The following is a 27,813-nucleotide window of genomic DNA, read 5'->3' as shown; positions in this document are numbered from 1 at the left end:
TTGAATCTAATAATCTTTAGTCTGGAGAAGTATCCTAGTGGTTAGTGCAGCAGACTTAGATCCTGGTGAATTGCATTCAATTCCCACTGCAGTTCCTTGTGACTTTGGGCAAGTCAATTAACCCTCCATTGCCCCAGGTTCAAATTAGTACCTGTATGTACTATGTAAACCGCTTTGAATGTAGTTACAAAATCCACAGAGAGGCAGTATATCAAGTTCCATTCCCTTGCCCTTAAATTGTTAATTTTTGATTTAACAATGCAATATATTAACAAACTATTTAACATTTTCTACTTCAGAAAAGGGTCCTTTTTAAATTAATTTTCACCCATCCAAAGACACTTACCTCTGCATCATATAATCTTGAAATATTAGACTGGCTTCCAATATAATAGGCAATGCCTTCCACAGCTCCATCTAGGGTAACACCTCGTATAAAAAGGACAATCAACACAAGGTATGGGAACAGAGCTGTAAAATATACCACCTGCCAATAGTGCAGCAGACATTTAGTTCAATTGAAAAAAACTATTTCCAAGAAAAAAAGCATTTATATCACATAAACATAAGAATATAAGCATTGCCATACTGGGACAGACTGAAGGTCCACCAGGCCTAGTATCCTGTTTCTAAAAGTGGCCAATCCAGGTCACAACTACCATGCAAGATCCTGTAATAGTAACAGATTTTAAGCTGCTTATCCTAGAAATAAGCAGTGGAATTTCCCAAGTCCATCTTAATAATGGTTTATGGACTTTTAGGAAATTATCTAACCCTTTTTTAAACCCTGCTAAGCTAACTGCTTTTATCACATTCTTTTGCAACTAATGCCAAAATTTAATTAGCTTCATTGCATGCCCCCTAGTCCTAGTATTTTTGGAAAGAGTAAACAAGCGATTTAGTCTACCGATTCCACTCCACTGAGTATTTTATATACTTCTATCATACATTCCCTCAGACATTTCTTCTCCAGGCTGAAGAGCTCTAGGTGCTTTATCCTTTCCTCATAGGGAAGTTGCCCCATCCCCTTTATCATTTTTGTTGCCCTTCTCTATACATCTTCTAATTCCACTATATCTTTTTTGAGATTCAGTGACCAGAACTGCACATCTCATTTTGCTTTCCATTCCTTTCCTAATAATTCCTAACATTCTATTTGCTTTCTTAGATGCTGCTGCACACTGTGCAGAGGGTTTCAATATATCATCAACTATGACACCTAGATCCTTTTCCTGGGCAGTGACTCCTAATGTGGAACCCTGCATCACTTAACTATAGTTTGGGTTCCTCTTTCTACTTTGCACTTGCTCACAATAAACATCATCTGCCATTTGGATGCCAAGTCTCCCAGTCTCATAAGGTCCCCTTGCAATTTTTCATAATCCTCTTGTGATTTTACAACTTTGAATAACTTTGTTTCATCAGGAAATTTAATTAACTCACTAGCAGAGATGGGTTTGTTACTTTTTAAAACTACTTAAGTAAAAAGCAAAAGTACTGGCTTCAAAAGTAGTGAAATCAAAGTAGAAAGTGTTATTAAAAAAATACACAAGTAAAAGTAACAAAAGTATAGTTCTTAAAACTACTTTTTTACTACAAAGTAAAAAGTATCCTTAACATGTTGGTCCACTGAATCTAGTATGTTTACAAGCAAACTTCCAGGTGGTCACACAAGGTCCTTCCTAGAACCCCCCCCCCCCCCCCAAAAAAAAAAAACCCACAACATTGCAGTGGGCAGAAGAACATTAATACACCTATTGGGAAACAAAACAGGCTGGATTAGTACAGATCAGTCCTAAACATAAAATAGTAACATAGTAGATGACGGCAGAAAAAGACCTGCACGGTCCATCCAGTCTGCCCAACAAGATAAACTCATATGTGCTACTTTTTGTGTATACCTTACCTTGATTTGTATCTGTCATTTTCAGGGCACAGACAGTATAAGTCTGCCCAGCACTATCTCTGCCTCCCAACCACTGGCTCTGGCACAGACCGTATAAGTCTGCCCAGCACTATCCCCGCCTCCCAACCAGCCCCCCTCCCACCACCGGCTCTGCCACCCAATCTCGGCTAAGCTTCTGAGGATCCATTCCCTCGGAACAGGATTTCTTTATGTTTATCCCATGCATGTTTGAATTCCGTTACCGTTTTCCTCTCCACCACCTCCCGTGGGAGAGCATTCCAAGCATCCACCACTCTCTCCGTGAAAAAATACTTCCTGACATTTTTCCTGAGTCTGCCCCCCCTTCAATCTCATATCATGCCCTCTAGTTCTACCGCCTTCCCATCTCTGGAAAAGGTTTGTTTGCGGATTAATACCTTTCAGATGTTTGAACGTCTGTATCATATCACCCCTGTTTCTCCTTTCTTCCAGGATATACATGTTCAGGTTCGCAAGTCTCTTCTCATACATCTTGTAACGCAAATCCCATACCATTCTCATAGCTTTTCTTTGCACCGCTTCAATTCTTTTTACATCCTTAACAAGATATGGCCTCCAGAACTGAACACAATAGTCCAGGTGGGGCCTCACCAACGACTTATACAGGGGCATTAAAACCTCTTTTCTTCTGCTGGTCACTCCCCTCTCTATACAGCCTAACAATCTTCTACTTACGGCCACCGCCTTGTCACACTGTTTCGTCGCCTTCAGATCCTCAGATACTATCACCCCAAGATCCCTCTTCCCATCGGTTCCTATCAGACTCTCACTGCCTAACACATATGTCTCCCATGGATTTCTACTCCCTAAGTGCATCACTTTGCATTTCTTCGCATTGAATTTTAATTGCCAAACCTTAGACCATTCTTCTAGCTTCCTCAGATCCTTTTTCATGTTTTCCACTCCCTCCCGGGTGTCCACTCTGTTACAAATCTTAGTATCATCCGCAAAAAGGCAAACTTTACCTTCTAACCCTTCAGCAATGTCACTCACAAATATATTGAACAGAATCGGTCCCAACACCGATCCCTGAGGCACTCCACTACTCACCTTTCCCTACACAGACATTTGATGCTAAAAGAATACCCGGCCTTTTTCACACATGAACAGAGGTTGCTCCCATAAAGTTTAGAGTAAGTAACCACAAACTAAAAATAGAAATATGTAGACAAAAATTAAACTGAACTCCTGAGAAGCCATACTCTGCATACAGTGCAAAGCCAAAGAAACAGAAACAGTTACACGTCCCTTTATACTGTGCAAAATAAGAGCAGATGTAAATTTCAAAAACTTACATATTCCAATTGCTGCATTAAAAATTAACAAATAAAACAAAAACAGAAAATGAGAGATACATTTTTATTGGACTAACTTATTACATTTTTTACTAGTTTTTGGAGGTGAAAACCTCCTTCCTTAAGTCAGGACAAGCATACTATTACAGCAGTATACTGTCCCAATCTGACTAAATAAGTTTTGGTCTCCAAAAGTTAGTTAAAAAAATATATATATAGTTCAATATAAGGTGCCATCTTATGGCACTTGAGTGGAGGAATGGCCTAGTGGTTAGGGTGGTGGACTTTGGTCCTGGGGAACTGAAGAACTGAGTTCAATTCCCACTTCAGGCACAGGCAGCTCCTTGTGACTCTGGGCAAGTCACTTAACCCTCCATTGCTCCATGTAAGCCGCATTGAACCTACCATGAGTGGGAGAGCACGGGGTACAAATGTAACAAAAATAAATAAATTTTTTGTTTTATTTATATTTATTAAATTTTAAAGTGGACTAACACCGTTACCACATTGCCTTTTCCTAAATTAAACATAAAATTATTTTTTCTACCTTTGCTGTCTGGCCATTTAATTTTTCTAATTCTGTTGGTCCCATTCTCTGGTTACTACTTTCCTGTCTTCTTTTCATTCTCTTTCCAAGGGCCTCCTGTCCATGTTTTATTTTTTTCATTTCTTCTGTCTTTTTCACCTCTTCCACTATAACGAACTCCAACACCGATCTGTTCCAGCTGTATGGGTGCTTGAGCACCCCCAATATTGAGCAAACCCTGTGTGTCCAGGGAGGGGTAATTTCTATTGGGTTTATTATCCCAAATCATTTTGAAAAGTTGACTCCTATGTCCCCACCTATCCTGTCTTGCCCAATTTCTCTCACCCTCACCAGCCTATAGCCTCAGTCTCTCTCCCTGCCTTTATCCAGTATTGCTCCTTCTCTCTGTCACTCTCTCTCTCTGTCCTTCCCATCCCATCCAGTCTTTTCCTCTCCCATTCAGTTTTGACTTGTTTCTTTCTCCCTCCTATAGAAGTTCTTAGGTGGGCAGAAAATTACTAAAGGCAATTACTCTGGACTCGTTTACTAAGGATATGACAGAACCTCTTATTTGGCCCTAAGCTGTGCTAATAGGCTGGACCAATGAAAGGAATAATGCCAAAAATGGAAATATATTATTTATTATAGATATAAAAATAACAGTATGGCAAGTGCAAATAAAGTTACAAAAATATACTTGTGCACTACAAAAATAATGATTATTACACCAATAGATATGAATATAGATATATATGAGTAGTTAAGCAACTATAATATCCTGAGAAAAGATTACCAACAATTAGCAGCAAGTTAGGCTAACTACAGGTCCTGTCATAACCCAAGTTGCAGGCAAAAACCATAGACTAGCTACCCTGAACTATAGGAAGGAAAAACCTGCTTCTCTCTGTGCATGAGTTAACAGTCTTTGAAGAAGCTACAGAGCAGCAGCTGAACTGACCTTGTTAGTTTTTATCACAAGGAATTCAGTTCACAGGTGTTTTGGGAAATCAGTCTCTCTAGCACCTCTGAGAGAGATCTATCCACCAACAAGTCTTCTTTTCTTCTGATCTTCTTTCTTTCTCTTCTGTCCAACATTGGCATCCCTCTCGGTCCAGGTTACACATATAGACCAATCACAAACTGTGTACTTCTGTCCAGCAGAATTCATGGTGATAACAATGAGAGGTCTTGTGATTGCAATGAAGAAACTCTTATCAGCCACAAACCTGATGGTAGAAAACTCCCTCATGGTTCATATGGTCTCCCAGAGACTCTGTCGCTGTGAAAACTGCTCCTCCGTACCTCTCAGTAGATAAGGTGGATGGCTAGTGCATGTAAACACACGTCCTTGGATGAAGCCAACACGGCTCTGACAAGCAGTAGTATTCCATTGCAGAAAGCTGGTTTCTGAAGTATTCCGATGTATTCAGGCCACAGTCTGTAGAATCCATATTAGATCAGCAAAAGATGGTTCAAGCTTACCAGGCCTCTGACCAGCAAAGGTGAGAAAACAGGAAAATACCCCTACACTCCCCACCTATCCAGTCTTGCCCAATTTCTCCCCCCCCCCCCCCAGCCATTAGCCTCTGCCTCTCTCCCCTTTTATCCAGTATTGCCCCATCTCTGTCACTCTTTCTCTCTCTCTCCCTCCACACCCATCCAGTCTTGCCTAATTTCTATTTCTCCCCTCCCATCCACTGCAGCCCCGCAACACAGTCTCACTCACTCACTCCCGTGCACCTCTTCTGGGCCCACGCTAATAAACTACCATGGAAGACAGGAGGAACCCGGCTCTCTGGAGTACCGCTAGTGCTTCCTGCACCAGTCCCAGAAGTGTACATCAGAGGACCCAGGCCTGGCATACAAAGCAGTAGCAGCACTGCAGAGAGCCAGGTCCCGCACATCTCCCATGGTAGTTTATTAGTGCGAGTCCAGAGGTTCGGGCCCAATCAGCTGCAAGCCGCGTCTGACATCACTTGGAAATCCTGTAGAGGGAGAGAAGCAGAGAGATGGAAAATACTTTTTTTTTATTTAAACTACTTTCCAAATTTATGCTTTGTTGCTAAGTACAAAAGTATGACTTAAATGTAACTCGTTACAAGTAAAAAGTATTGCAAAAAAAAAAAAAAAAAAGTAACTTGTTACAAGTAAAAGTACTGCAAAGTACAAGTATTTTGTTACAACCCATCTCTGCTCACTAGTTATTCCCATTTCTAGATCATTTATAATTATGTTAAAAAGCAGTGGTTTTTTAGCACAGACCCCTGGGCAACCCCACTATCTACCCTTCTCCATTGAGAATACTGACCATTTAACACTACTCTATATTTTCTATCTTTTAACAAGTTTATAGTAGCGTGTGCTAGTGTCTGAAGTATATAAAGACAGTGAGGACTCGTGTCTCACGGAGCTACATAATAGTGAAAAAAGTATATGTATGTGCAATACAGAAAAGGGTGTTAATCATTCTCTGTACTGCACACACATATATTTTTTTCACTATTATGTAGCTTTCCAGCTTATTTTCGAAGGAGATCGTCGCCCATCTTCTGACACAAATCGGGAGATGGCCGGCGATCTCCTGAAGCCGGCAAAATCGGTATAATCGAAAGCAGATTTTGGCCGGCGCCAACTGCTTTCCATCGCGGAGCTGGCCAAACTTCAAGGCAGAGTACAGAAGGCGGGATGAGGCGTGATGGGGGTGGGGTGGGGCATGGATATGAGATGGCCGGCTTCGCCCGATAATGGAAAAAAGATGGCCGGCTCTGACGAGCATTTCGCCAGCTGCACTTGGTCCATTTATTTTTAGGACCAAGCCTCAAAAAAAGTGCCCCAATTGACCACCCGAGGGAAACGGGGATGGCCTCCCCTTACTCCCCCAGTAGTCACCAATCCCCTACCACCCAAAAAAAACAAAATTAAAAAAAAACATTTTTTTGCCAGCCTGTATGCCAGCCTCAAATGTCATACGCAGCTCCCTAACAGCAGTATGCAGGTCCCTGGTGCAGTATTTGGTGGGTGCAGTGCACTTCAGGCAGGTGGACCCAGGCCCATCCCCCCTACCTGTTACACTTGTGGTGGTAAATGGGAGCCCTCCAAAACCCCCCAAAACCCACTGTACCCACATCTAGGTGCCCCCCTTCATCCCTAAGGGCTATGGTAGTGGTGTAGAGTTGTGGGGAGTGGGTTTTGGGGGGATTTGGGGGGCTCAATACACAAGGTAAGGGAGGTATGCACCTGGGAGCAATTTTTGAAGTTCACTGTAGTCCCCCCAGGGTGCCCGGTTGGTGTCCTGGCATGTGAGGGGGACCAGTGCACTACAAATGCTGGCTCCTCCCATGACCAAAGAGCTTGCATTTCACCAGGTTTGAGATGGCCGGGCCCGGTTTCCATTATGGCCGAAAACCAAAGCCAGCCATCTCTAAAGCCAGCGATCTCAACATGAGACCTAAATGTTGAGATTTAGCCGGCCCCAACCGTATTATCGAAAGAAAAGATGGCCTGCCATCTTTTTCGACAATACGGTTGGCTCCACCCCTTTGCGGAGCCGGCCACGAAGATGGCCGGCCATATAGATGGCCGGCACCGTTTGATTATACTACTACTACTACTTAACATTTCTAGAGCGCTACTAGGGTTACGCAGCGCTGTACAGTTTAACAAAGAAGGACAGTCCCTGCTCGAAGGAGCTTACAATCTAATGCCCCTCTTTGTGAGATACGAGTTCACACTGTGTTGATACACGTCTGGCAATAGCGCACACTACTTTTGGTAACATGTCCCTTGCCAAGATTTCATGATTATCTTTTTACATCACCGGTCTTCTATTTTGGTTTCACGTTTTCCCTGATTAGACACTTACACATCTCAGCACTATACTTTTTGATGTTGGCATACAATTGAGCTTTTGTATATTGTTTGTCTTTTGCACTTTATTTATCATTTGCACGGTCTTCCAGCCTTTGTATTTGCAGACTGCACCCTCTCATTGATTTGCAGTGTATTGATACGCTGATACTTTTGTGTCTCTATATTCACAGTAAGGTCAGTGTTGCTCTTTTTGCCCTTTCTTTTCCTGACCATCCTTCTTTTATCATTCTATAGTTGCCCTAAAGCTTGTATGATATAGAGCATCTTTTTTTTAAATCATAATTGATGAAAGTGGTTCCAGTATTAGGCATTCCTCCCCAGGCATCTTTGTATTTTAAAATGAAACATTTAAAGTTTGGTGTTTTTTTTAAATATGTATGTACATTTACTTTTGCACATAATTTGCATTTCTTTATTGTGCAATTTTTATCTGGTATCCTCTTTAATGTTTTTATTATGTTTTTAAGTTTGTTATATTGTTTTTATCTTCTTTGTAATATATGTGTATATCAGTGGCATAGGAAGGGGGGGCGGTCCGCCCCGGGTGCACGCCGCTGGGGGGGGGGGGGGGTGTCGGCTCCGCTGGTTCCCTGCTCTCTCTGCCCTGGAACAGGTTACTTCCTGTTCCGGGGCAGAGAGAACAGGGAACCAGCAGAGCCGACGCAGCTCCCAGCGACATGCACTCGGGTTTTTAGATTCCTGATACAATCTCTGATTCTTCCAAGACTGGACTACTGTAAGCCAATACTAGCACTTTGTTCAAAATCATTGACTCATTGTTTACAGTTAACACAAAACTCCATTGTTAGACTGATCTTTGGACTACTCTGATTTGAATTACTTCAACCACACTATTCAAGGCTCCACTAGCTTCCTGTCTATGAGGACCCTCTTCTAGACATGATACTGGTAACCTATTTCAAGCTGCAGGATAAATTTAAAAAAAAAAAAAAAAATATATATATATATATATATACAGTGCACTCCATTTAAGTGCACATCGGATAAGCGCATGCTCTGTTTAACTGCATGCCGTACTTCGGTCCCGTTTTTGGCACCATCAATTTCTATGGGGACAAACTTGGTTTAGCGCACCACTGATAAGTGCAAGATTCGCTTATAAGCATTGTTTAAGACCGTAACTCTGCAGGACAGACTCCGCATAAGCGCGCACACGGAATATGGAAGCCGATTGGCGCTTGACAACCAATGAGATTTCAAATTTACCACCCCTTTAACTGTCACAGGCAGAATAAGCGAAAGAATGTTGTTAGAGTGTACACTGGGGTCGTTGTCATCGTCGCGCAACTGTAAGACTTTAACACTGGCTGAACGAATAGAAGTTCTTAAAAAATTAGAAAACAAAGTCAAGCATCTATTGCTAAAGAATATGGTGTCAATCCCAGTCAAATTTCACATGTCTTGAAGCAGAAAGACCAGCTTCTGGAAGACTGGCAAAACAAATACAAATCCACACAGGAAATGAAAATGGACGGGAAAAGCTGAGGAGGTAGAAGATGAGCTTCGTTGGTTTTCTTAAGTCAGGAGCAGACAGTTTCCTGTCCATGGTCCACTGCTTATGGAGAAAGCTAATCAGCTAGCTGAAAGCCTTGGACTAACTGAATTCAAAGCCACTGTTGGATGGCTGGAAAGATGGAAGGAGAGGAACAACATAAAATTCAACGAACAGCACGGTGAAAAACAAGACGCTGATGTATTTGGTGCTGAAAATTGGGTTGTTTCAGTTCTTCCTACCATCTTGAATGAGTTTGCACCTCGTGACATTTTCAATGCTGACAAAAACGGTCTCTACTGGCAAGCGATTCCAGATGGAACACTTGCATTCAAACATGCCGAAACTACTGGAGGTAAAATGTCAAAGGATCAACTGACGATCCTCCTTTGCTGCAATATGGATGGGAGTGAGAAGTTGGAACCCCTCGTCATTGGAAAGAGCAAACAGCCCCGTTGCTTCAAGAAAGTTAAGCGACTTCCTGTGTCATACGAGGCTAACACAAATTCATGGATGACTGGGGAAATTTGGAAGCAGTGGCTAAAGAAGTTAGACATTAGAATGTGAGCACAAATGCGTCAGATTTTGTTACTTTGTGATAATTGTGCTGCACACAGGGATGATGTCAGGCTGTCTAACGTCAAGGTGGTCTTCCTGTCCCTAAACACTACCTCTCTGATCCAAGCTATGTTTTTTCCCCCTAATTCTCTTGCCATGGCCACCTGTCTATTTCTTCTTTCTCCATGTCCACCAACCTTCTTTCCTCTGTGTCCCTATCTGTCCTGTCCAGCATCTTCTCTCTGTGTCCCTGTCCTTTTCTCCACACATACCCTATATTCAGCATTTGCCCTGTCAGTGTCCCTATCCCTATCCCTGTGTCCATCAACAACATTCTGTGTACCTGTCCCTATGCTCCCTCCATGTTCAGCATCTTTTCTCTGTGTCCATATCCCTCCCCTTGTCAAGCTTATCCCCTCACTATTCCTCTCCTTTCACACCTGCAACCCCAGAGCCGATATCTGCCCCCCCCCCATGCAGTCCTGCTTTTCTTTTTTCCATCTTAGTCCAGTATCTCTCCCTCTCTCTTCTGCCACCCCCTAGTCTAATTTCTCTCTCTTTTTCCTCTAATCCTCTCCCCCATAAGTCCAGCATCTCTCTTCCTTCCTTTCTCCCCCTTGGGCCCAGCAACTCTCTCTCTTTCCCCCTCCTTGATCAGGTCTCAGTCACTCTTCCCTTCACTCTCCCCCGTCCCTTGGATGATGATGTTGGTGATGATGATGAACACTTATAGCATGCCTTATCCCTAAATATAGATTCAAGGCAGGTTAACAGAATAAAGAAAACTGATTCATTAATCAGGAACTAATAATAAACAATGATATACTTCCAATTCATAAAAGGGCCCTTTTACTAAAGCTTAGAGTGCACTAAATGCTAAGAAACCCATCTTATACCAATGGGCTTCTTAGCATTTAATACCTGCTACATTTTAGTAAAAGGGCCCCAAAATGACCAAAAATATAACATCATAATAATTATAATTTATGGAATTGAACATAATTTGAACACATACAAATATCCACTGGTAAAACATTCCAGCTGTTAACTAACTGATATTTAAAAGAATTTTCATCCAGAGATATCCTTTTTACACCCTTAAGAGCAGGATATCGCAAGACAAAACAGTTGCAAGTGTGATCATGTGTTCCTAACAGCTGAACTGCAAATATCATCTGCTGGACCAGTGCCCTCCAGAATCTTGAAAGCCAGTGAAGATCAACAACCAAAGGGGACACAGGATCAAATTTAGATTTACGAAAAGTCATTCTAGCAGCTGTATTCCAGATCAACTGCAACTTAGTAAGTTTTTGGGTAATACCTATATACAGCAAATGACTGTAATCCAGCTGAGATATGATCAATAGATGCACCAAAGTAAGTGGCTGGAATAAAATAATTAGATACTAACTGCAACTGATTCATTTTAAAAAATGTCTTCTGGGTAAGATGTTTGACCTGAGAATTCATTGTTAGAGCAGCATCTAGCAAAGTACCCTAGAAGATCTTTCAATTGAAAGCTGAGTTCCATCATAGCAATAAATATAAGCTGGAATATTATCAGTATTCAAGCTAAACCAGAGAACAATGAATTCCAATTAATAGGGCCACTGGACAATTGGAGCAACTGTTTATTTGGTATAAATCCTGGAGAACAAAAACAAATTGAGAATATAACCAGAATTTTATTTATTTATTTACTTATTTATTTATTAGGATTTATATACCACCTTTTTGAAAGAATTCATTTTTAAGGCGGTGTACAGTAAGAATAAATCAAACATAAGCAATAGACAATTACAGCAGTAAAAATATTCAAATAACAATACAAAGTATGGCGTGATAGTATACTACTTACAATGTCAACAGCATAGGGTATAAGCAAAGATGGAATATACAGATAGGTAAGAGAGTAACAGAAGTTAGAAAATAAAGTGACTCATTTAAAGAAAGTTGCACACAATGAAATGTTATCTCAGCTAGGGTAGGAGTGAATAAACATGTCCTGCTGCAGTACATGCAGCCTGTGTCACTCCGTGTGTGTGTGACTAGCAAATTAGTTATTTCTTCCATTAAAGGCCTGGTTGAACAGCCAAGATTTCACCTGCTTCCTGAAGTATAGATAGTCTTGTGTTAAGCGGAGCCTTTCAGGGAGTGTATTCTAGAGTGTGGGGGCTACTCCGGAGAAGGCTAGCTTGTGGGTATCATATCATGTAATGTCTTTTGGAGATTGGTTAGGGATACTCCTTGGGAGGACCTTAGTGTCCTTGGAGGTGGGTAGAGGGTCATCCTGTTCTTCAAGTACTCAGGGCCATTTCCTTTAAGGGCCTTGAAGATCAGACATAGAGTTTTAAGTTTAGCCCTATATTGTACTGGTAGCCAGTGAAGTTTTTGCAAAAATTTGATGTGGTCACATCGCTTGCAACCTTCTATTGGTCTTACAGCAGCATTCTGAATCAATTGGAGCTGGGAACCCTTTGTAGTCAAACCAGTATATTATGCATTACAGTAATCCAGTCTTGATTTTATCATGGCATGCACAACTGGGATAAGATTTGCCTTCTCGTTGTAAGAAGAGAGGCAGCGTAGTTGTCACAAATAGTAGAAGCAGCTCTTGAAGGTTGCTTGGATTTGGGGAATCAAACTGAATTCCAAGATTCCTAACTTGTGATTTCAGGGGGAGTTCATACTTCCCAAAAGAGATTTTGATGTCAGGTATGTGTCCACTTGTGTTAGGGACCCAGGGAAGCTCGGTTTTACTTGGGTTCAGGCAAAGTTTGTTGTGTTTGGCCCATTCTTTAATTGATGTTAGACAGGTAATTAGTTTATTCAGGGCTGTAGGTAAGTCAGATTCAATGGGTATGAGTAGCTGCACGTCATCCGTGCAGATGTAGAACTGAGTGTCTATTGACTGAATCAGCTCGGCTAGTGGCTTGAGGTAGATATTGAACAGAATAGGTGACAGTATCAATCCTTGTGGTAATCTACAGGTCAGTGCCATGGTAGCAATGAGGTGCTGCCAAACTCTATGGATTGCTGCCTGTCTGATAGATAGGATCTGAAGCAAGCAAGTCCTGTTCCATTGATACCTGTTTTTGCCAGTCATGCTAGCATAATATCATAATCCACAGGGTAAAAAGCTGCTGAGAAATCTAGCAGTACTAACACCAAGGCAAATCTTTTGTCTCAGTTTCTGTGAAGATCATCTAGTAGGGATACGAGGACCATTTCTGTTCCATAACAGGGTGTGAAGCCAGATTGACATGGATCTAGCCATTTTCTCTCTTCTAGTCAACCACTGAGTTGAACACAGACTATTTGTTCTATAAGTTTCCCGAGAAATGGGATGTTGGATACTGGCCGGTAACTTTCAAGTTTGTCATGGTCAAGGTTGTTTTTCTTTAGTGAAGGGCGAACCACTGCCCTTTTCAATGCTGTTGGCAGTTGCCCATTAGAAAGAGAGGAATTCACAATTTTTGTGGCACCAATGCCATTTATTTGATCAATAACTACCATGGCACACTTTTTTTTCCTCTTTACACTCAAAATACTATAAATACATAACACATAACCCTTTCTGCACAACATTCCTTCACCAATTGAGGCCTTCAGTCACGTTACATACTGACATTTCCCAGTCATTAAACAGAGAACTGGCAAGCCACTCAAAAAGATGGTTAATAAATCCCAATAAATAAATAAACTAAGCATACACATGAGCAAAGAGACCGTGAGCAAGCACGCTGGAGATGGAGCTGATGGAACTGTGTGAATCTGTGCCTGCAATATAAGATGTGCCTGAGTTGGGCAGTGCTACCTGCAGGCTGCCTTTTTAAATCTTTACAGGCACCTTCGTATAGGGACAAAGTATACTAGTCTTGAAGTGCCCCAATTAACTGGAATTCACTGTATATACATATACACAGAAAATATAGCACTAAACATACACACAGACGGCTAGAAAGAATCACATCAGTCATGCTCTGCATGCTTTCTCACTTGTTTCAATAATGCCAAATATTCTGGACAGGTCAATGTCCAGCCAGCAGCAGTCAAAACTTAGTTAAATGATTGACTAAAGCCGGCTAAATTAGCCCTGGATATTCAGAGCCGGGCCACGTGTGGCACCTGCTGCACTGAATATCATGAGCTAATTGCATTTGTGCTGGTTGTCAGAGCTTATGCAGGTCCCAGCCAAAATTCAGCCGGGACCCAAATGAAAAAAAGGTACCCTGTGCTCCTGTCAATTTCCCCTTCCCCCACAAAGATAGCCCCCACTACCTGAAGTCCCTGGTGTTCCAGTGGGTGTGACAGAGCAGAAGCGAAGTCCATTCGCTCCTGCCCCTAGCAGCTATAACTCCAAAATAGCTGCCTCAGGGGATCAACAGGAACAGAAGGTATTTTTTTTTAATGCAGGTTCCGGATGACATTCAGGTGGGGCCTGCCTAGCTAACCAAACAGCTTTTGAGCTGTTCTAAATTTGCCCGCTTAACTATGTGCACTAAATATTGCCAACACCTGCATAACTGCTGGCTCCTGCCCATTGCCGCCCTTTGTGCTACCTCTGACCTGCCCACTTTTTTGTTGGCTGGTCAGAGCCGATATTCAGTGGCACTGCCCAGTTAAGTGCCGCTGATTATCGGCGGTTGGGTGACCCTGAGCAATTTAAGTGGGCAGGAGCCCACTAGTCATGTAACTGCACCTCCCCAATTTGCAACAATGTGGGCACTTTTGGAAAAATTGTCCTGGATCAAATCTTTCCCCTATTTGTTTCTTGGAGCAAAATTACTGCCCCAGCAAATCTACTTGGGGATAAACTTAATGTCCAGCATGCACCCTCAGAATACAAACATAAACTGATCCTACTACTGGAGAGAATGTTGTACCAGCATAGCATAGCATAGCAAAAATGATTCTGCAATCCTCTAACATAATATATATTTAATATATTCATAACTTGGTTTAACTTATAACAATGGCAGCAATAAATGCCGCAAAATGCTACACTTATATTTATAAACATGTGAAGAAATATTTTTGTAATACATTAAATCATAAATAAAACCAGATGTTTAGATTTTTTCTTCTCACCAGATACCTTTCCAGATGATTTTATTCCTTTTATCAATGCTGCTCCAACCAGTATCCATGCCAGCAGGAGGCAAAGGGCTAATTGCCACACAAGATCACCAGTATCATCAATAGCAGTGGATCGACGGAGGGCTACTTTACTGGGAAAGAAAAAGACACACACTTACACATACACAAACAGAAGCATGTATAAATGTGCAGTACCTTTACTTAATCTGGACTAAGCAATGGACAGTAACAACATGTATTTCTTTACAAAAATATTGCTACAAATTCCTACAAACTTCATTTGGGGAGTCTGTTTACTAAATCAAAATGAAAAATATGCATTAGCACAGATAGAGGGGAAGTTATCAGTGTGGGCTACCGTTAAGACACATTATTTTGCTGTTTACCCCAATTATTAGTAACTAGGTTTCATCGCATAAAATGGGGCCTGTGCTAAAATAGCTCGAGTTAGAGGTAAAACAACATGTCATAACAATAGCTCACATTTTAGGGGCCTATTTACTAAATTGCAATAGCTGTTAACAGAAGAAATACTGTGAACTAACCCCCTCACTCTATAATCCTGCACGCCAGTGGCATAGCAAGGGCGGGACGGTCCGCCCCGGGTGCATGCTGCTGGGGAGGGGGGTCGACTTCGCTGGTTCCCTGCTCCCTCTACCCCGGAACAGGTTACTTCCTGTTCTGGGGCAGAGAGAGCAGGGAACCAGCAGAAACGACCCCCCCCCCCCCAGTGCCGTGCACACGGCAGGCAAGAATGCACTCGGGGGGGGGGAGGGCTTGATGCGCCGAGGGGGGGCTTGGGTGATGCGCCGAGGGGGGGGTTGATGCACCAAGGGGGGGGTGTCATGCTGCACCGGGGGGGGGGGGGGGGGTGCAGCGGCGAACCACCCCAGGTGGCAGCCGCCCTCGCTACGCCACTGCTGCACGGTCAACTTTATGCTTAGCACACAAAATTGTCACACACAAGTTATAAAATACCTACTGTTGTGCATGTAATTTAATTGAAAAATTAGCTACTGGAGCTAATTTGCACTATTAAATTGCCTAAGTTTCCAGGCACTGGGCAATTGGAGACCAAGGTATCTAAGATATACGATTCTCTTATATATTTCTATTAGACTGATAACCTCTTTCCAGAGCATCAATTGCTTGTTCCTCCTGTTAAAAAGAAGTAGTTTCAGAAGGAAATTTTCCTCAGTGTGACTACTTTTGTGCAACATCCTACAGCACAAATTAGAACTTTGTCAGTTTCACAAATCATTTAAAATTAGCTTTTCAGCTGTTTATTGGGTTAATTCTCCAGAAAGCATAGTTTGTACTGGCAGTTGGAAGATCTTTTTTTTTTATCTGGATTTGCTCACACCTTTTTCAAAATAGTAGCTCAAGGTGAGTTACATTCAGATACACCCTCCATTAGAATTATTGTGTGGCAGATAAGTTAAGAGAGAGATTATTGTAAGCGAGATATTATATTTTGCCTGTTTGTCATTGCATTGCCATTTTTAATATATGTACTTATTGAAATGATTTTGATTGGATGAAATATTTGTTTGCATTATTCCATTATTGACTATTTGAGCCACAATTTGTATCATTATTTGTCAGAAAAGATGGGAAACTAGTGCTATATTAATATTAAATTGAAATTAAAATATCTTTTACTTTAAGAGAGCATATTGGACCTCAAATCAGAGCAGTCTGCTGTGCAGTTCCTAAGTGCTCCATTGTACATTGCTAACAAAATAAGGGTGGAAGTTATCGATATGCAATGAGACCCTGTGCTAAAATAGCACGACTTGTGGTAAAATAACTTGTCTTAATGGTAGATGGCAAATGCCATAGAATGGAGTAAAAAGTGTGAAATAAACGTAGATAACTTTCCCTTCAAATGTCTCCTCTGTGGAACACTTCCCAAGTACAAATATAAGGTAGATTTGGATGGGACACGCACACATGAGTTTGCAAAGATCTCACGATGGGAGCTTAGCTTTTGAAAACTTGAAACAAATTTAAAGGTGTTCCCTTCAACATACCTATATAGATATAAGCCTAGAGTCTAAAAGTTATTATGGAGCTCATTTTCAAAAGAGAAAAACATCCAAAAAGTGGCATAAATCTGCATGTGGACGTTTTTCTCACAAAAACGTCCAAATTGGTATTTTCAAAACCAATTTTTTTGTTTTTCTATGAAGTCCATCAGAAGTGCGTTCAAATCACAAGGGGGCGTGTCAGGGACATCTTACGGGCGGGATCTGGGTGTTCCTATCACTTGGACGTTTTTCAGCCATAATGGAACAAAACAAAAGTGTCCAAGACTAAAACTAAGATGTTTTGAGCTAGACCTGTTTTTATAACGAATAAGGCACAAAAAGGGTGCCCTAAATGACCACTGGAGGGTATCAGGGTGACCCCCCCCCAATATCCCCCCAGTGGTCACTGACTCCCTCCCACCCCCCACAAATGTGACTACAAATATGATTTAGCAGCCTCTATGACAGCCTCAGATGTTAGAGACAGGTCTATTAGAGCAGCATGTAGGTCCCTGGAGTAGTGTAGTGGTCAGTGCAGTGCACCATGGAGTGGGGTACTCTGATCCCTATCTCCCTCTACCTATCACATTTGTGGAGGAAACTGTGAGCCCTCCAAAACTCACCAGAAACCCACTGTACCCACATATAGGTGCCCCCTTCATCCATAAGGGCTATTGAAGTGTTCTACAGTTATGGGCAGTGGGTTTGGGGTGGGTTTGGGGTGGGTTTGGGGGGCTCAGAAGACAATATGTAAGCCGCATTGAGCCTGCCATGAGTAGGAAAGCGCGGGGTACAAATGTAACAAAAAAAAAAAAGATAAGGGAGCAACGGTGAGATATGTACCTGGGAGCATGTTTTTGAAGTCCACTGCAGTGCCCCTTAGGGTGCCCTATTTATCTCCTGGGATGTCTGGGAGACCAATCTACTAAAAATGCTGGCCCCTCCTATGTCCCAATGGCTTGAGTTTCTACATTTTTCACTTGGACTTTTTTTTTTCTTAATGGACCAAAAAAGAAAACATCCAAAGCACAAAACCTTGTTAGAAACACTATTTTCGAAAACAAGAGATAGATGTTTTTCTTTTTTGAAAATGAACTTCTTTCCTATTCAGATTTCAGACGTTTTTTGCAAAACGTCTAAAGTCGAACGTAGATGCATATCGAAAATGCCTCTCCGTATATTTGAATGATATATAAGGCTATGTGCACTTACTCCCAATATTGCTTGCTTGGGGGTTCCATAATGTTGGGGTCACAAGTTAGATTGTTTTTTAACACCCATGTCAGGTTCACTGTGGTGACAGTACCTCCTAAAGTTACATTGCACAAATCTGTTAAAAAAAAAGGACATATTGTGAATATTCATTTGTGAACAAATGTAGTTCACTCAAGGCAATGTACAACAAGAATAAGTCAAACATAAGCAATAGATAATTACAGCAGTAAAAGTATTCAAATAGCAATACAAGATATGACATAGCTTACTACATTACAATGTCAACACAATACGCACAAAAACATTTTAATAGACAGCACAGGTGTAAGTAAAGATGGATCATGACATCATAACCAGGAAGTCAACAGTTTAAAATGATATATACTTCACTTAGAAAAAAGCATTCCATTCAAAATGATAATTTAAGCCTACTGGCTCTTCTACGCTGTTTAACTGGTGTATGCACCATTATTTTTTGTGTAAGTTTCTTCATTCGATCAACCCCATATCTATTAATAGGCATTTCCCCCCAAACCCACCTCCCCACTCCCCCATTTTCTATTTCTGTTGATGGCTCTCATTCTCCCTGTCTCCTCAGCTCGAAACCTTGGGGTCATCTTTGACTCTTCTCTCTCCTTCTCTGCTCATATCCAGCAGACCACCAAGACCTGTCGTTTCTTTCTTTACAACATCCATAAAATCCGCCCCTTTCTTTCCGAGCACTCTACCAAAACCCTCATCCACACTCTTGTCACCTCTCGTTTAGACTACTGCAATCTGCTTCTTGCTGGCCTCCCACTTAGTCACCTCTCCCCTCTCCAATCGGTTCAAAACTCTGCTGCCCGTCTCGTCTTCCGCCAAGGTCGCTTTACTCATACTACCCCTCTCCTCAAGTCGCTTCACTGGCTCCCTATCCATTTTCGCATCCTGTTCAAACTTCTTCTACTAACCTATAAATGTACTCACTCTGCTGCTCCCCAGTATCTCTCCATACTTGTCCTTCCCTATACCCCTTCCCGTGCACTCCGCTCCATGGATAAATCCTTCTTATCTGTTCCCTTCTCCACTACTGCCAACTCCAGACTTCGCGCCTTCTGTCTCGCTGCACCCTACGCCTGGAATAAACTTCCTGAGCCCATACGTCTTGCCCCATCCTTGGCCACCTTTAAACCTAGACTGAAAACCCACCTTTTTAACATTGCTTTTGACTCGTAACCACTTGTAACCACTCGCCTCCACCTACCCTCCTCTCCTCCTTCCTGTACACATTAATTGATTTGATTACTTTATTTTTTGTCTATTAGATTGTAAGCTCTTTGAGCAGGGACTGTCTTTCTTCTATGTTTTACTAAACATTTAAAGCCTTAAACCTGTGTGTTTTCTCAATACAATATAGTACCATCAACTCCTCAATCTTCTTTCTTCTCAAATTGGATTTGCGCTCTGCCATTCTAATTCAAAGCATTCTGCTAGTCTGTCCCACATATAGTTTACTGTTGACTTTTAGTCTTTGTACCTCAATAATAGAGTAAAGGCAATATGTTTTAGCTACTCCACATTACTGAGAATGTATTTTAATATGGACTTTTGATTTGCAGATTGATACCAGTGGCGAATCATGCCAAGAGCTGATGTTGCATAACATAACGCTGGCACAGCAATTAAAAGTATTCAAACCCCTGATGAGGTCTTTGTGAAACAGTGGCCCCATTGGGTGTTTGCAGCTATTTAAGATAAGTTTTTATAATTATTTATTAAAAAAGTGTTTTCATTTGTTTGTGCACTTGAACTTCACAAATATGAGGAGGTTTTTCATGACTGATGATTTTGATTACAGTCCTAGCTTTAAATATTGGTTTAAATAACAAGCAGGATGCCTGAGGTCTTTTCCTCCTAATTTAAGAGTTTAGTATTTGGGAAGTTATGAGGAGCTATAATTACTATTTTCATCAAGCTATTTTTTGCAGATTTATGTAGTTCATAACTTATATAGCCTGATAATTCTTTCTGCATAACTTGAGTGGGCCTCACTTTGGGCTGAAACACACCCAAAATTGTGGCACCCCCTGGATCCCCAAGCTCCACCAGCTGAAGAGGTTCTCCTGACAGCCAGAATACTTCCCTATGCTCAACAGTTGGCACCACTGTCCATGGGTTGCTGCTGTGCCAGTCCCCCCCCCCCCCCCCCCCACACACACACACATGCTTGGTTTCACACATGCATAAAAACTAAGCATGTGAGGGGGAAGACAGTACAGTGGCAGCTCATGGATGGTGCCACCAATTGCAGAGCGTAGGACAGTGTTCTGGTTGCCAGAGGAGGACCTCTTCAGAAATGGGGCTTGGAGATCCTCACCAACTCAGTTATTTATCATTTGAGTTGGGAGACACTGGCGGGGGGGTAGAGGAAAAATGTTTTACCCCCCATTTTGGGTTCAAAGCCACCCAAAATTGCACATGTGGCTATGCTGTCACTAGCATATGTACACCCTGCTGCCAGCCTGTTTCTCTCTCTGGCTACAGCTTCCCCGCTGCTTGCCTTCACTGGCAGTTGCTGGTGCTGCTGCTTGAGCCAGAAAGCATGAAATGGAATTTCAGGCTAAAAGCACTTTCTGAATCGTTTTGAGTCCATTCTACTAAATTGTGGTAACTTTTGCACATGCCGCATGGGTAATGCAAAATTATGCAGTAAGTGCAAAGCCCATACGGTAAATGGAGGGCATGACCACCATTTGTCCTGCATTTAATGCAGGAGGCAGACGATTAAAGTACAGGCACCACATTACATACTGCCCTATAGCATGGGTGCTCCCACACTATTAGGCACTATAGTTATGATTACAATTTACAGTGGGGGAAATAAGTATTTGATCCCTTGCTGATTTTGTAAGTTTGCCCACTGACAAAGACATGAGCAGCCCATAATTGAAGGGTAGGTTATTGGTAACAGTGAGAGATAGCACATCACAAATTAAATCCGGAAAATCACATTGTGGAAAGTATATGAATTTATTTGCATTCTGCAGAGGGAAATAAGTATTTGATCCCCCACCAACCAGTAAGAGATCTGGCCCCTACAGACCAGGTAGATGCTCCAAATCAACTCGTTACCTGCATGACAGACAGCTGTCGGCAATGGTCACCTGTATGAAAGACACCTGTCCACAGACTCAGTGAATCAGTCAGACTCTAACCTCTACAAAATGGCCAAGAGCAAGGAGCTGTCTAAGGATGTCAGGGACAAGATCATACACCTGCACAAGGCTGGAATGGGCTACAAAACCATCAGTAAGACGCTGGGCGAGAAGGAGACAACTGTTGGTGCCATAGTAAGAAAATGGAAGAAGTACAAAATGACTGTCAATCGACAAAGATCTGGGGCTCCACGCAAAATCTCACCTCGTGGGGTATCCTTGATCATGAGGAAGGTTAGAAATCAGCCTACAACTACAAGGGGGGAACTTGTCAATGATCTCAAGGCAGCTGGGACCACTGTCACCACGAAAACCATTGGTAACACATTACGACATAACGGATTGCAATCCTGCAGTGCCCGCAAGGTCCCCCTGCTCCGGAAGGCACATGTGACGGCCCGTCTGAAGTTTGCCAGTGAACACCTGGATGATGCCGAGAGTGATTGGGAGAAGGTGCTGTGGTCAGATGAGACAAAAATTGAGCTCTTTGGCATGAACTCAACTCGCCGTGTTTGGAGGAAGAGAAATGCTGCCTATGACCCAAAGAACACCGTCCCCACTGTCAAGCATGGAGGTGGAAATGTTATGTTTTGGGGGTGTTTCTCTGCTAAGGGCACAGGACTACTTCACCGCATCAATGGGAGAATGGATGGGGCCATGTACCGTACAATTCTGAGTGACAACCTCCTTCCCTCCGCCAGGGCCTTAAAAATGGGTCGTGGCTGGGTCTTCCAGCACGACAATGACCCAAAACATACAGCCAAGGCAACAAAGGAGTGGCTCAGGAAGAAGCACATTAGGGTCATGGAGTGGCCTAGCCAGTCACCAGACCTTAATCCCATTGAAAACTTATGGAGGGAGCTGAAGCTGCGAGTTGCCAAGCGACAGCCCAGAACTCTTAATGATTTAGAGATGATCTGCAAAGAGGAGTGGACCAAAATTCCTCCTGACATGTGTGCAAACCTCATCATCAACTACAGAAGACGTCTGACCGCTGTGCTTGCCAACAAGGGTTTTGCCACCAAGTATTAGGTCTTGTTTGCCAGAGGGATTAAATACTTATTTCCCTCTGCAGAATGCAAATAAATTCATATACTTTCCACAATGTGATTTTCCGGATTTAATTTGTGATGTGCTATCTCTCACTGTTACCAATAACCTACCCTTCAATTATGGGCTGCTCATGTCTTTGTCAGTGGGCAAACTTACAAAATCAGCAAGGGATCAAATACTTATTTCCCCCACTGTATTTGATATACCACTATTCATGTAATACAACATAGTGGTTTACAATACAAATAAAAACATTTGAAAGAGAGAGGAACTCCAAATTTTAAACAGGAGAGGGAAAGAAAAAAAGAATACACCAATCACTCAAGGTAAGAGAAACAAAGGTAACCATGTCATATTCAGGCAGTGCAAATGAGGTTGCAGATGCCCAACACAGGCAAGTTCAGTGAGTGTCTCCATAAGCATCCTTAAATAAATAGGTTTTTAGGACTGTCTTGAAGCTAGGGAACGAAAGCTCAAGACAAAGTGAAGATGACAGTGAGTTCCATAATGTTGGAACCACACAGTAAAAAGTCGATTGCCTCATAGAGTCCAACCTTGCAGAGGAAGATGAGGGAATATGAAGACATAGATCGTGCAATGATCTAAGAATTCTAGGGGGCACATATTGGACTATTACTGAGGACAAATATGATGGAATACCTGTGGAGAGGGTTTTTATAGGTCAGTGTCAGGATCTTATGTTAGATGCAAAAGCTTACTGGAAGCCACTACATATAACGTGGTACAGGCCAATAGCATAAATATATAAATAAATGTTAAACACCTGGCCATGGTGGTACTCTCAACCCTCCTCAGTCAGTACCACCCTCACGACCCCCTCTGTTCAGACCACCCCACTCAAATCTCAAAACCAAGCCCTGACACAATTGCCCTCTCCCAAGCCACAACCCTAAACCTCAAACTAATACCCACTCCCCCAAGCACTCTGACCCCCCTTACAAATTTGAGGCCCTCTGAGCCCCTGGCAACAGCCCTTGAATGCCCCCAGTCCATCCCCTCTCCCTGCTGCTCATCAAGCCTACCCCCCCCCCCCCCGCCACTAAGGAACCTTTTCACACATTTCTCTAACCTCCCCCATTCCTGATCCCCCATGCCTTACCTGGGGGATTCATAGAGTGATTAGGTGGCAGCGGTCCTTCTCTGCTCCTGCCCAGGTCGGTGTGTCCACCATAATGGTGCTTGACCCTAGTAATAGTACCACCAGACAACTGCTAGGGGGTCAGGCATCATTTTGGAGGAGGTGCAGGCTTGAACAGCAGCAGAGAGAGACCACCTCTACCTTTCATGACATGATAACCCTGCAGACCTCCAGGTAGGACACCGGGAGGAGGGGGAGCAGATTCCTTAGCAGCAGAGAGGGGATTTTTAAGCATTGGGGGGTAGTGTTAGACTGTGGGGGTTCAGGGTGCTTGAGTGGAGGGAGGAACTGGGTATTAGTTGGAAAGTCAGGGTGGTGACTTGGGGAGGGCAATAATTATGTCAGGGTTTGGGGTTGAAGTGGTGGGGAAGATGAATGGAGGAGGATTTGAAGGAGGGTACTGAGTAAGTGGCTTTTGGGAGGGCCAAGCTACCGGACTGCCAGTGGCGCAGCTGCACTTATCACCTCCTGTTGAGGTGACAGTAAGTTTGACTGCAAAATTGGCAGTCAGGACAGCTAGTTAACAGTAAAGACCCTTGACTAGCTGTCACACCAGCCACACTTGTGCCCTACCCTGTCTTGCCCAGGCCCAGCCCACTTCTGGGTTAGGCAGCTAATGGCTGGAGTTTTAACACAAAGGCTCCCATTTTAGATTAATAGACAGTAGTACAGGTCTGCACTACTGTCTTCTGATTGGGAAATCTTGTGTTAGCTGCTTAACACAGCTTACTAGAAGGGCAATCACAGTATGTACTAATGGTCATAGTGTGAGAAATAAGGTTCTGGATCTACAGGCTGTGAAGGAAGAGGCTGATTTGGATATGGTGGTGGCCATGGACAGAGACGTGGTTCACAGAGAACCTTGACTGGTATATAGTTATACCTGGCTATAATCTGTTCAGGAAAGGCAGGGTAGGAAGAAAGGAAGGGAGTGGCAGTATATGTTAAAGATAATATTAAAGCCACACAAATGTAGAACCTGCAGGGTAAAGAAGAAGCACTGTGTGTCTATCTGGAAAGAGGCAGTGGAAAATGTATATATATTTCAGTGATACAAGCCTTCTTCACAGACAGAAGAAGTGGACAGAGATTTAATTGAAGACATTCAAAATATGACTGTGAAAGGGGAAATACTAGCAAGGAGAAATTTGGTCTTACCTTAGTCCTTCCCACTCACTATTCCAGAACCCGTGGGATAGTTGTGTCCATCAACCAGCAGGTGGAAATAGAGAACTGAAAACTGAGCTGAGACATATCTCTCTTGGCAGCTCCTCAGTATTTATGTACACGAGAAGTAAGGAGAACCTCAAAATAAACAGAAAAACCTTAAATAACTTGATAACTTAACACAAGCAAAATGTGTGGACCTCTCTCATCTCTGGACAACTTGTAGAGAACAAAAGATATGCAGGAACCACCATGAAAAGTGACAGTTGTTATTTGACCCATACTTTGCACCAACTTAACATCTCAGAAACCTCGGGTGGGTCTCTCGAGTAGAAGGAAGGACTGATGGAGATAAATTATCAGTTAAGTCCTAATGTCTCCTTCCATTATGCAGCTTCCCACTATTCTAGAACCTGTGGTATGTTCAAAAGCAATCCCTAAAGAAGGTGAGATCCTGGCACAGCTGCCCTGAGGCCTGAAACCCCAAAACTGTCTTCTGAGTGTACAACATCCACCCTATAGTACTTTGCAAAGGTATGCAGCATTGACCCTGTCACCACCTTGCAAAAGGCCTGAGAAGCCTGCTTCCCCACACGCAAATAAACTGACGTGATAGTCTCCTTCAACTATCTAGCAATGTGGGCTTGGAAGCCATGAGGCCAAGCTTTTGTTCAACAAAAAGCACAAACTCATTTGTGACTTCCAGATATCTAATGAGGACTCACACATTGAGAAGCTTAAAGGAAGATTACTGAGCCTCTTTATCCTTTCTGCAGAAGGACAGAAGCTCCGCAGATTGGTTGAGATGAAATACTGACACCACTTTTGGAAGAAAGGAAGGAACCATGTGCAGGGTGAACTCTCCTCCACCTCCGAAAAGCAAGGAAAGGGATCCCAACAAAAAAGAGCCTGAAGCTCAGAAACCCTAAGTGTTAATGCAAGAGCCAACAAGAATGCTGTCTTTAATGTAAGGTCTTTCAAACAGGCCTTCTGAAGTGGCTCAAAAGGAGGCTTCTGAAGAGCTGAAAGGACTAAATTAAGGTTCCACTTTGGACACACGCAAGTGGCCCATTCCCTGCAAGAATCGAATGATATCTAGGTGAGCCACAAGAGACATCTTCTGTAGTCATCCCCTGAAACAGGCCAAAACCACAACCTGAACTTTTAGAGAACCAAATGCAATCCTTTTTGAAGACCTGCTTGGAAAAATGCTAGAATGTGCATGATCTGAGCAGAGAAGGGAGATAATCTGTGCTGAGAACACCAGCCCTACCCTGAGCTCCAAGCGATTTATCAACTACTGAGACTCCTGTTCCATCCAGTTGCCCTGTGCTATATGCAACACTGCTTAACTGTCTCCACAGGAGTCTCCATTCACCCCGACTGTCACAAGTGCAGCACAATGTGTCCAGAGCAATGAGTCAGGATCCCTCCCCTGTACCAAGTAGAACTTGCAGCCCTCCAAACGGTTCTGAGTCAAACTTTAGTCAGACTTACCACTACAGGTTGCTCCCCCCAAGCTCAAAGTCTTCACAGGTTTTACCACAGACAAAGACTCAGGACTGATACTATGGTCCACGTTCTCCAGCAAACTTCTTTCCATATCCTTTCTTTTTTTTTTAAGGTTGTTGTGCTGGAAAAAGAGAGCTCCACAGGAAACATGGAAAAGGTGAATGGAGGCAAGAAGTAAATTCACAAGACACCAGATATGGGGGGGGGGGGGGGGGGGATCTGAAGACCTCCAGATATGACTCTGCAGACTGAATCCACCCACAAAGCTCAACTGGGAACCAGTTGACCAACTGGATGAGGATCAAATCACTCAGAACCAAAGGCTAAAAAGTGTGTCCATCTACCTGCTAGAGATAGAAAATACTGAGGAGCTGGACTGGATGCCAAGAGAGATCTGTCTCAGCTCAGTTTTCAGTTCTCTTTCTACACCCGATGGACACAACTATCCCACTGGTTGTAGAATAGTGGGAAGCCACATAATGGAATAGGTGATTTTCATATGCCAGATGTTGAATGGGATATCCCTATTGTGGGATCTTCTAGAAGTAAGGAGATCCTGGATTATCTAAAGAGTGAATGTTCCAGCAGTTCATAATGGAACCCACATGGGATGGAACCATACTGGGCTTAGTGTTTATGAAGGGGATGAGTGTTTCTGATGTTATAGTGGGTGATCATCTGGCATCCAGTGATCACCAGATAGTGTGGTTTAATATTAAGACAGGTATGGAGAGGGTTCACTCAACAGTGAAGGTTCTAGACTTAAAAAAAAATAGACTAACTGCTCAGATGGGGGATTACCTCAAGGAGTTGTTAGCTGGAAGAGAACATCTGGAAGAAGTAGAAAAGTAGTGGGCTAAACTGAAAGGAGTTACTGTAAAGGCAACAAACCTTTTTGTAAGAAAATAAATACAAGTAAGAGGAAAAGAAGCAGTTGGAAAGGTATAGACAAAGAAGTTAGTCTTCACAAATTACAAGAGATCACAAAAAAGGAAGAGAGAGGTGACAGTATTTGGAAAACCTAAGAGAATCTGGTGAAGTAGTCAGGAAAGCAAAGATGCAAATGGAAGAAAAAATAGCCAATGTGGTAAAATGTTAGTGATAAGAGGAAGTGCAAAAGTGACATTGTGAGACTCAAAGGTGCAGAGGAGGAAAATGTAGAAGCTGATAAAGATAAAGTAGAATTGCTTAACAAATATTTGTTCTGTGTTCACAGCTGAAGGGCCTGGAGCAGGACCGCAGAAGACAAACACAAATAGGAATAGAGGTGTGGTAGATCTTGCATGATTTGCAGTGGACTGTGTTCATGAGAAGCTAGCTAACCTAAAGATGGACAAAGCGATGGGGCTGGACAGCATACATCCCAGGGTACTGACAGAAATTCTGGCGGCTTTGCTGGCTGACCCTTTAAAAGATTCTTTAGAATTGGGAGTGGAAAGTGGAAGGTTGTAAACTACAGACTGGTAACTTTGACTTCTATGGTAAGTAAATTAATGGAAACACTTTTAAAACAGAGAACAGTGAAGTTTCTGGAATCCAATAGATTGCAGGATCTAAGGCAGCATGGTTTCACTAGAGGCAGGTCTTGTCAGACAAATCCAAATAATTTCTTTGACTGGGTGACCAGAGTTGGATCGAGGGAGAGTGCTAGATGTGGTGTACTTAGATTTTAGCAA

General features: G+C 42.6%; 1 protein-coding gene across 1 annotated transcript in view; it reads right to left on the bottom strand.

Moving 5' to 3' along the window:
• LOC115474986 (sodium- and chloride-dependent neutral and basic amino acid transporter B(0+)-like) overlaps positions 1-27,813 on the bottom strand; it is a 104,786-nt gene that overhangs the window by 57,767 nt on the left and 19,206 nt on the right. Inside the window, 3 exon segments of the mRNA XM_030210727.1 lie at positions 347-487; positions 14,806-14,938; positions 18,050-18,167. Coding sequence (XP_030066587.1) covers positions 347-487; positions 14,806-14,938; positions 18,050-18,167 — 392 coding nt within the window.

Source organism: Microcaecilia unicolor, chromosome 7 (assembly GCF_901765095.1).
Source record: "Microcaecilia unicolor chromosome 7, aMicUni1.1, whole genome shotgun sequence".
Classification (NCBI taxonomy): Eukaryota; Metazoa; Chordata; class Amphibia; order Gymnophiona; family Siphonopidae; genus Microcaecilia; species Microcaecilia unicolor.
The sequence above is the reverse complement of the archived record's forward strand: the minus strand, read 5'-3'. Positions and strand labels throughout refer to the sequence as shown.